The sequence below is a fragment of the Durio zibethinus genome, chromosome 9 (assembly GCF_047325235.1).
Source record: "Durio zibethinus cultivar Kanyao isolate XHJ-2024 chromosome 9, ASM4732523v1, whole genome shotgun sequence".
Taxonomy (NCBI): domain Eukaryota; kingdom Viridiplantae; phylum Streptophyta; class Magnoliopsida; order Malvales; family Malvaceae; genus Durio; species Durio zibethinus.
The window spans coordinates 24,313,854-24,323,981 of record NC_143170.1 but is presented as its reverse complement, the minus strand read 5'-3'; the positions used below and the strand labels follow the sequence as shown (position 1 = coordinate 24,323,981).

The 10,128-nt window shown below is 31.2% G+C and overlaps 1 protein-coding gene across 1 annotated transcript; it reads left to right on the top strand.

The window, feature by feature from the left end:
• Window positions 1–5,217: 5,217 nt before the first annotated feature.
• LOC111312062 (uncharacterized) lies at window positions 5,218–10,128 on the top strand. Its single transcript, XM_022912030.2, has 6 exons — window positions 5,218–5,526; window positions 6,651–6,884; window positions 7,622–7,733; window positions 7,814–7,988; window positions 8,599–8,839; window positions 9,602–10,128. The coding sequence occupies exons 1-6, from the start codon at window positions 5,352–5,354 to the stop codon at window positions 9,895–9,897; spliced, it is 1,233 nt and encodes a 410-aa protein (XP_022767765.1). The 5' UTR covers window positions 5,218–5,351; the 3' UTR covers window positions 9,898–10,128.

Genomic DNA, 10,128 nt, shown 5'->3' with positions numbered 1-10,128 from the left:
TCAACTTTTTTAATTGGATAAAGTTAACTTCTATTGTTTCATAAGTTTTGTAGTCAAAATATCGCTCTTGATAAGATTCCTAATCCTTTTTTTCAACTACCTTCACTTTTTGGTCGAATAGCCAATTACCTTATGTGAACTCTTACTATTAGGATCATAACTCCTTGATGATTTATTTGAAACTTTTTTCAATGGTATGGAGCCAAGTATTGATTTTTTATTAGTAAAGGCAAAAAACTAGGAATGGAAATTAGAAATTTCTCATGATAGTTTTTTTATCCTCTTTGGCTTTTTACTGATTTGGTAGTATCTTTATATGCAAAACCAAAGGCAATGAGAGCATTGCTAGCAATCATTTAATGATGGAGATTTGCTTAAAGATCTGGTTGATAAAGATATGGACTTTGGAAAGTTTTATTTGTGACTAGTAGTAAGGTCGGTGAAGATGATAAGGATTGCATGGGATGAAATTCTTAGATAGTTGTCCACCAAGTGTGACTGCTTGCACATAATAAAGTTGGTGTAGATGATACAAATTGTATGGGATTAAGTTCTCAAATAGTTGCCCCCTAAATATGACTACTTGCACCTCTATTTTTTTTTCTTGGGTGCACTACCTCCTTCAACATCAGTTGTATCATTTATTTCAATCTTACCATTCCTTATCACATTTTGTATTATTTCCTCGAAAATCACTAGGTCACAAAATTTTTAGTAGCATTCCCTGTTAATTTATCATAACATAGGGTCTTGAGTGTGCTAATGAAGAATACTGTTGTTTTTTTTAGTTAATGTAGTTAATGAAGATTGAACTTAGGCTATCAAATTCTTTCAACTATGGGCATACTTTTTATAAGTCTCATTAGGCTTCTTCTCCATATTTTGGAAGTATAATTTATCCAATGTCATATCTACTACATGCTTGTATTACGTAATAAATGCTCTAACTAGATCTTTCAATAGTGGATTTTGCTTCAATTCAACTGTAAATACCATATTGTTTGTAAATCTGGTTAAACTATCTTAAAAGAAATGGATTAGCAGCTTTTCATTTTAGGTATGTCTTATCAACTTCTGAAAGAATATTGTGATATGAGCAAAAAGGCACTTTGTTCCATTATACTTTTCAAAGTCCATGACTTTGAATTTAGTTAGAAAGACTAAGTTTGGCACCAGGCTAAGAACATTAGTATTGATTCTTCCAAAGATGTGACTTCTTTTCATTAACTTTAGCCTTTCTCTAGTTTATCATATTTATTTTGTATCTCAATGTTCTCTACCAGGTCAGATACATTTCTCTTATTTCTATAAGTTATCAAGGTTAGGAACTATTATGGGATCAACAAGACTAATTCTTAGATTAATGTGAACTTGAACCTATGGTTGGCTTGCAGAATGACTAATATAATTACAATGTTGTATCCAAGTTGACTACGATGGTAGTCCTGAAAAGTTTGGGTATATAGCTTTACATACTCTAGCAAGCATAATATTTTATCTCTAGCAATGTTTGCATTATTTCTTAGCTCATAGGTGTAAGCAACTCCTTTGTCTTTTGATAAACCCATTAACATATGTCTTAATTTTGCCATTTGTTGATCAATTCCTTCTTAATTTCAATCACCATTTCCCTTTTCTCCTATGAGTTTTTCAATCTTTTTTTATTTTGGCCCTATGCTATTCTATATTGTGAACAAAACTACTCTTAACAATTTAGTAAAAAATCAGCAACTATTGAATCTTTATTTATTGAATGATGTGAAATCACATCTACCTTACATGATGTTAATTATGTATGAATGATCATGAAGGCATTAATGATGCAAAAATGCTATTGAAATGCATAAATGCTTAAAAATAAATATTTATATATGATGCCTAATTGACAACAATCATGCTTTTTATAGGTGATGAAATATGTTCATGCGAAATACAAATTTTATTAAAATCATATCATTTATGAATTTATATGCCTGAAACATGATTACAATACTACATACGTAACGAAATGTATGTATATAAATGATGAAACATGCTTACGAAATACCCTACCATGCATGATAAGATATGCTTACATAAAATGCAATGCCTGTGCTATGCAAATTTAATGAAATTGACACTACCATTCAGATTTGCAAGAAATGTAGTAAATGCACAATCTTATTATTTCCAAATACAAAACATGATGAAGTGAGCATAAAAGTAATCAAATGAAACGCAAGGGATAGAAACAACATTCAAAATCAAAATTTTCTTTTCTTTTCTCCTTTTTCTAGAAAGAAATAAAAATTCAAGAAAACATTTCTTGTGAAAAACAAACACATAAAATGACCAAAATTCAAAGATTTTTTTCACACTTTGTACTTCTGCTTTTTATAAAAAAAAAATTAAGAAAAACCTTACCATTTTAAATTTTTTTATTTTTTTATTTTTTTGATTGGAAAATCTTTTTTAAAAAAATCAATTTTTTAAAAAACATTTTTCCCTAACAATGCAATTCTTGGACAAACACTAGATAAATTGAACAATGTCCAAAGAAAATTTTATTGGAAGAATTTTTTATAATATTTTTTCATTTTTTTTTCAAAATTTTAGTTTTTTTACATCATTATTACCCCTAAATATATGTTGTATCAGAGTGTTCCTCACGTGTTCTAATTCGAGTAATTTCTACAAAAATGATCAACATAGCTTTACCTAAGGTTGGTCCCCTAAGGTTCACGATATGCTTGGTTTGAATTTTTCACATCTAAAGGTTTCCAAATTGTTCATCACATCATCGTCTATTATAGACTAGTAGGACATCCTGATCTTAACCCATTACAAGCTACAAACAGAAAATGTTCAATCTGAGTAAGAGTGTTTCACTAGCCATTATGGAAGTATTCACCTTATCTCATGCATGCAATGCATATATAAATGTGTGTAAAGGAACATACAAACCTTTGACATTTTTTACTAAAATACCCTTATCTAAATGCCCCATAATTTATTAAAAGCAAGATAAATAACAGAAACTTAAAATAAATGACATGATTAAAAATGTAAATGAAATTTAAAACATTTTTTTTATTTTTTCAAATTTTGTGTTTTGTTTTTTTTTTTTCTTTTGAAAATAAGAAAATTGAAATCAATTAATTAAAATTAAATAATAATAGGATTATTAACTCAAAACATAGGAAACATGCAATTAATTTTTGACCTGACTCTCTAAAAAAGTCTCCAATGGAGTCGTCAAGCTTTCATAACATATTGGTTCAAAACCTAACTGCAGAAAATGAAAAACATTTTAAAATCTCAAAACCAAAAAAGTCACCATCAATCTATTTTTTAAAGTGTGATTTATCATCTAAAAAGTTTATCTTTTTAATAAAACAATTATTGTTTTATTAAAAAGATATTTTGATCTATGAAAATAATGTTGGGTTTAGGAGTTGATTACGTGTGGAGAAAGATTACCACCTCTATGGCGCCCATTAAAATCAATACCTATTGTATGTTATCATTGAACTTTAATAAAAATGGTCATAACTTTAATGTTTGAAAATTAATTCCTTGAACTTCATTTATTCCCTCCAAAATCATTTTTCTTAAAATCAAATCATTTTGAATTTTGAAATTTGAAAACAAACTATTTTATTTTTGAATTTTTGAAAACAAATCCAATTTTTTTAGATCAAGATGAAAAATCTCTAGTATTGAAACATTCTCTTCATTCCCCTATATTAATTTCAAAAATATCGCCTTAGTTTGAAAATTTTTATAATGTCCCATAAAACTAAGATAATATTTTCTCGTAAATGATAATTGTTGAAAATTCCCCTTAAGCCAAATCTCAATAATTTTTTTATTGGAAATATTACCTTATTTTATTTTTTTCAAAATATATATTTTTTAAATTTATTCAAAAAACACGTAAATGTTATACATGAATGTAGCAAGACATAATATATACATGATAATTAAAATGCAAATGAGAAATATAAATGCATGAATGCAATGACAATTTAAGAATGCTAATGTATGTAACAATTTATCAAAATGAAATGAAAATGTATAAGAATAGGTTAGGATTAACTTTTAAGGTTTTAGTTAGGTTCTTTATTTAAGGTTTAGTTTAGGGTTTAGAGTTTGGTTTAGGATTTGGTATAGGGTTTAGAGTTTCATTTAGGGTTTAAAGTTAGGTTTAGGTTTTAAGACTTGGTTTAGGATTTAGGATTTAGGGTTTAAGGTTTGGTTTTAGTATTTAAAGTTAAGGTTTGGTTTAGAGTTTAGGAATTTATGGTCTAAGGTTTGGTTTAGGGTTCAGGGTTTGATTTAGGGTTTAGGTTTTGATTTCGGGTTTAGGGTTAGGTTTGGGTTTATGGTTTTATTTTGGGTTTAGGGTTTAGGGTTTTAGTTTTTAGTATTTAGAATTTAGGATTTTAAGGTTTGGGCTTTTAGGGTTTTTGGAATCTAATGTCTTGTTTTGATTCTACTAAAATGATCCAAATTTGATCATATTTCGACTAAAATCGAATAATTTCGAATAAGTTTCACTAAATTAACTTTAGGTTAACTTTTGACTTTTTTCTTTAATTTTTTGTTCTTTTCCTTGCATCTCTCTAAAAATTTACTTATTCAAAAATCTTAAAATATTTGAAAGACTCTAAAAATTTTAGTCAAAACTTAATTCTTAACTTTTAGAGCATCACGATTGACTAGAACTTACCTAAACAAAATTAGATATTTATATTTGTGTCTGTTTATTTTGTGTCAAACACATATAAAACACAAAATTATCATGTCATAATTTGTGTTGACATGTTAAATGTGAAATACACTTTTTGACTTTTGCCAAACCTATATATGATTTTTGTTAAATTCTAAATCGTTTTACTTTTATTTGTCTAAATAAATCATTATTTCAAACAAAATATTGATTTATATTAAAAGTTTATTTATATATAAATTAAAAGTTAAGAGCTTATTTGAAAATATATTAAAAATTAAAGAATTATTTAGATGTAAATTAAAAATTAAAAAATTATTTAATTACAATAAATTATAAATATTTATCTAAATAAAGTTGCAAAAAGCCTTGCTTATTATTTCAACTAAGGAGAGCATAAATAGTGAACTATATTGGCCTTAAAAAAGTAATGGGCTTGGCCTAGAGTTACAAAGGGTAAGCCCAAAGCAAAATCAATAGAATTTCAAATTTCGCACGTCTTCCATTTCTGGTGCTCGCTCGTCCCAGCTACCAGTCAGCTCTTTCTTTACAAATTTTTTTTTTTTTAATCTCTTTTTTGATTTACTGGTATCATCTGAGAGTTTGGCCATAAAAATATATCATCTGAGGGAGAGAAGGAATGTCGTGCTTGGCGTCTTGCTGTGCTGCGGCCACGTGCGGGCTATGCTCATCGGTGGCGTCTGGGATCTCCAAGAAATCAGCTAGGCTTGCTTATTGTGGTCTCTTTGGCCTTTCCCTTATCGTTTCTTGGATTCTTAGAGAAGTTGCTGCACCTCTTTTGGAGAAATTACCATATAATTTCCCCTTTCTTCTTTCCTTGGTATCTGGGTATTTTTAATATTTGCTTCTTTTAGGATTTATTATGCCCTTAATTGTTGAAAATAAGAATTGTTCATTTAATGCTTTTGGAAATTTGCTAATTGGATACTTCAATTTTTGAGGTTAGATGATTAGGTTATTTACTAACAGGTTAAATTTTGGATTTGTATTTCAAAAATTGAATACTCAATTAGAAGATGAACTATTCATGAATGCAATATTGTATCTGACCATTGTCTAAAAGCATGGGCCTAACATATGGGCTTGCAAAGGCTGATACTGGAACCTTAACTTGTAAGTTTTGAGCATTTGGATGTAAAAATGAGTATGGATTTTGACTCTTACCCATTTTTAAAGAGTATGCTAAGTATGATTTGAATTGTGAAATAAATGAAGGGTAGATGTGCTTATTAAAGTACAGGAACTGTGATTTTGGAAGAATATCTGAATTTTCAATAAAAAACATTGTGACATGCGTTATTATCAACCTAAGCAAATGTAAACATAACTATTTTTTCCAAAGTGTTAAGGATATGAGTTCGTGATGGCAAAATTCAATTGGGGCATCATTTACTTGTTTTCTGTACATTGGCTAAGCATTCCGTAATAAAGTTGTTGAACTCTCTTTGTTAGTATCATTTTTATGATAATGTCATACAAATAATAACAGATCATTTGGATCACACTGCTTGTTCTAACTTAACTACTGGACAAAATCCAATTATGCTTTTATGTCATCTAACTATTGGACTTCAGTATATTGAATATCCTGATCTTGTATTTTTTATATGATTTTTTCAGCAATAATTGATTCTGCGGAGCAGAGAAACTGTGATTATTGCCACTATAATTTAAAGTTACACTATCAATTGGCTCTTATATTTTGCGTTCTATTGGCTGCTTGATGTTCGCTAAACTATTATTTTGTATCAATAATTACCCTAATAATCAATGTTTCTTGCACCAAAAGATCATAACAAAACAATGCACATGTTTCTGTTAATTCATGAATATTTTAATACATTTGATTACTTTTCTAGTGTTTCTGTGCTATGGGTAATATTTAGTCACAAGTATTCTCATATTGTGTCCTTTGCAGGGATAAACACTTCTACTCATACAAAGGCATGGTTTCAACAACAGGCAGTACTTCGTGTAAGCTTGGGAAGTTTCCTGTTTTTTGCTGTACTAGCTCTAATAATGGTTGGTGTGAAGGACCAAAATGACAGACGTGATTCATGGCATCATGGTGGTTGGATTGCGAAGATGGTGATCTGGTTGTTGCTTGTGATCCTTATGTTCTTCCTTCCCAATGTTGTAATCACAGTCTATGGTTAGTTTTGCTCCCTTAAATGGATGCTCAATTATTAGAATCTTCTCTAATCGGGAGGACTGTAAGTAAAAATGGGTATGGAGACAGATTTTTTTCAAATGGTCTTTGTTGTTCCCCCTTTCCATAAATGAAACAGGATTTCTGCCAAGCAAGGATTGCTGGCCCTGCCCAGACCCAACAATGTTGAAGTCTCATGTACCGAATTCCTTTGGACTTTTCTAATACATGCAACAAGCTTGTGTCACAGAAAAAGAACTCTATTTTTTCTTTATGCAACTACATGAGACAATATTTAGGTTTTCATGCCAACCATTTCCCAGGTCTGCATGGGTTATCAATTATAGGTCAAATCTGATTAGGAAACCATGATAAGAGCAAGACCATTCTTTTCAATGTTAAATGGATTGTCAGTGTGATAAATATTACTTATGTCTATGAGGTAAATGTTCATAATATATGTGTTTCTTAAAGGCATAATTAATTACCAAAAATTTAATTCAAAAGGATTTATTCAGAGCAAAAGTTATTCTCTGGCCTTAAATTCCCAGATTCAGAGAGGAGGGGAGAAGGCATGCATAGCTTCTTCATTTTATTGAGTTACAATGCTTGCGTCTCTTGGGCCTATGCTGAATTCAACTTCTTGAATTCCATTCTCATGCTTTTATGTGTGTTTAAATATTTTCATCAGATGTGATACTAAAATTCGCGATTAACCTTGCAAATTTTCTTTATTTCAGGAACTTTATCGAAATTTGGTGCAGGGTTGTTTTTATTGGTTCAAGTGATTATATTACTGGATTTTACACACTCATGGAATGATGCCTGGGTTGAAAAAGATGAACAAAAATGGTTGGCTCAAATTAATGTGGTTCATTATTGTTCTCCAGTGTCTTTTATTGATTTCTAACCTTTAAGTTCTGCTCCTTCAGGTATATTGCTTTACTTGCTGTATCAGTTGGTTGCTATCTTGCGGCATTTGTATTCTCTGGAATTTTGTTTATATGGTTCAACCCTTCTGGTCATGACTGCGGCCTTAACATCTTCTTTATTGTCATGACAATGGTTCTGGCATTTTCTTTTGGAATTATAGCTTTGCATCCTGCGGTAAAGATAATCTTGTTTTCCTATTTATTTCTTTTCCATAATCAGGCTGACCTGCTGTGAACAATTTGAGTTGCATAATCCAAATATATACTTTTGGTTAAAATAATAAAAAGCCCTTGTATTTTTCCAAATTTCCAAGATAAGCCCCTTCTTCTATGTGTTTTCAAATTTTCTAAGAGTTAGATTACCACTGAATGGCAGAAGACCAGAATATATCTGGTTAGCTCCTTAGGCCATCTGCTAGTTTACCCAGTGCTTTTTTTTTTTTTTTGAAATATAGTTTACCCAGTGCTTAAAATTTTATATCTTTTATAAATTTAGTTTCTAGGAGCTCAAATCTTCTTGGTGAAACTTCCAAGTTCTGGTTTCTCAAGGCCTTTGCTTTATTATGCATTCATAGGGAGAATGCATGCCATAAATAGGAAAGCATGCAACATATACCTTCTGATGGTTAAAGTGCATCTGTGTATAAGACATGATACAGAGTGTTAAGTCTTGATGACCTTGGGATTTGGCAGGCTTGTGACCTTCAGGTGGTAATGAATTACTGAATATATTTTAGATTTATTTTGTAACTAACGTCGTAATTGAAATTGAAAATTTTACACAGGTGAATGGCAGCCTCTTGCCTGCTTCTGTGATATCAGTTTACTGTGCTTATGTGTGCTACACGGGTCTCTCCAGTGAACCTCGAGATTACGTATGCAATGGTCTCCATAATAAATCCTCTGCTGTTTCAACTAGTACTCTTATTCTTGGGATGCTCACAACAGTTCTCTCAGTACTTTATTCAGCTCTCCGTGCTGGATCCTCTACAACATTTTTATCACCGCCATCTTCCCCAAAATCAGGTACTCAGATGATGCAATATGTCTTATCATTTTATTAACTCAGAAACACATAAATTGAAGATATTTATACAAGTTGTCCACATATCTCTTGAAGTTTTCCTGCTGACATTTTCAGATGCCTAAGCTAGTGCACTATATCTTTGTTACATGATTCACGTTTAGTGACTGTTAATGTTTTGTTTGCTATTCCCTTGGAAGAAATATTAAGATACTTAGAAGTAGATGGGAGAATAAGGCTACACCACTATTTAGTCTGGAAAAGGATCTTTTTGTCACCCATTATGCAGGGCATGCCAAGTTCTTACTGGTATATCATTTAGTTTTGTTGCAGTTGATCATGTGTTGAGGCAAGAAAATAAAATAGCAGCTGAACTCGCTAATCTGGGACAGTCCATGGACCATTTTTGGTCAAGTTTGTCTTTGTCCAAGCTGTTTAGTTAGGATTTTCATGTGGTATTTCATTCAATTTCATTTAAACAGAGTGACTGCTAATTTCTTCAGGTTATTATACTTTTGTCATTTGTTAATACACATTTTCAAAATGAATTAGTAAATAACAAGGTCCCAGCTGCCTCTTGATGATACTTTCTAAACTGGGCTCTAAGTTTGACTGTCATTTGATAAGCTTCTGCATTTCAGAATTACTGTTCTTTCTTGTTGGGAGAATAGCTTTCATTCATTTGGAAAGGTAGAGTCTGTCCCTTTAATTAGGGGAGCTGATTTTAGTTTTGCCAAGCAAGTAATGGAAACACTCTGGTGCAGGGAGTAAGAAGCCACTTTTAGAAGGGGAAGATGTGGAAGAAGGGAAGGGAAAGAAGGAGACAGAAGCTCAACCAGTTACTTACTCCTATTCGTTCTTCCACCTGATCTTTGCCTTGGCAAGCATGTACTCTGCTATGCTTCTTTCAGGATGGACCAGCTCATCTGAGAGCTCAGATCTTGTAGACGTTGGCTGGACATCTGTCTGGGTTCGAATCTGCACCGAATGGGTCACTGCTGCACTCTATGTATGGATCCTTGTGGCACCTTTGATTCTCCCTGGCCGCGAGTTCTTCTAGGTTTATCTCAGTATCATGTCTAGCCATCCAAGAAGCTATGAGTATCTAAATAGTTGAGTAATAGTTTATAAAGCTGGCCATATCTTTAGAAACATCAATGTTCTGCTTCCTTTCCTTCAACCTGATAGTTTTAGAAAGTGAGGCCAGGTTTGTTGGTTTATTGTATCCTACATACAAAATGGGCATGATGAATGTATAGACTCAAAATTTGATATAGAATTGATTTCTATC

What these genes read in the sequence shown, in the direction of transcription:
- LOC111312062 (XM_022912030.2), top strand. Translation starts at nt 5,352, where the DNA reads ATGTCGTGCTTGGCGTCTTGCTGTGCTGCGGCCACGTGCGGGCTATGC. An exon ending in TGTTGTAATCACAGTCTATG is followed by an intron (nt 6,885 to 7,621) that starts GTTAGTTTTGCT and finishes TCTTTATTTCAG; the next exon opens with GAACTTTATCGAAATTTGGT. An exon ending in GAAAAAGATGAACAAAAATG is followed by an intron (nt 7,734 to 7,813) that starts GTTGGCTCAAAT and finishes CTGCTCCTTCAG; the next exon opens with GTATATTGCTTTACTTGCTG.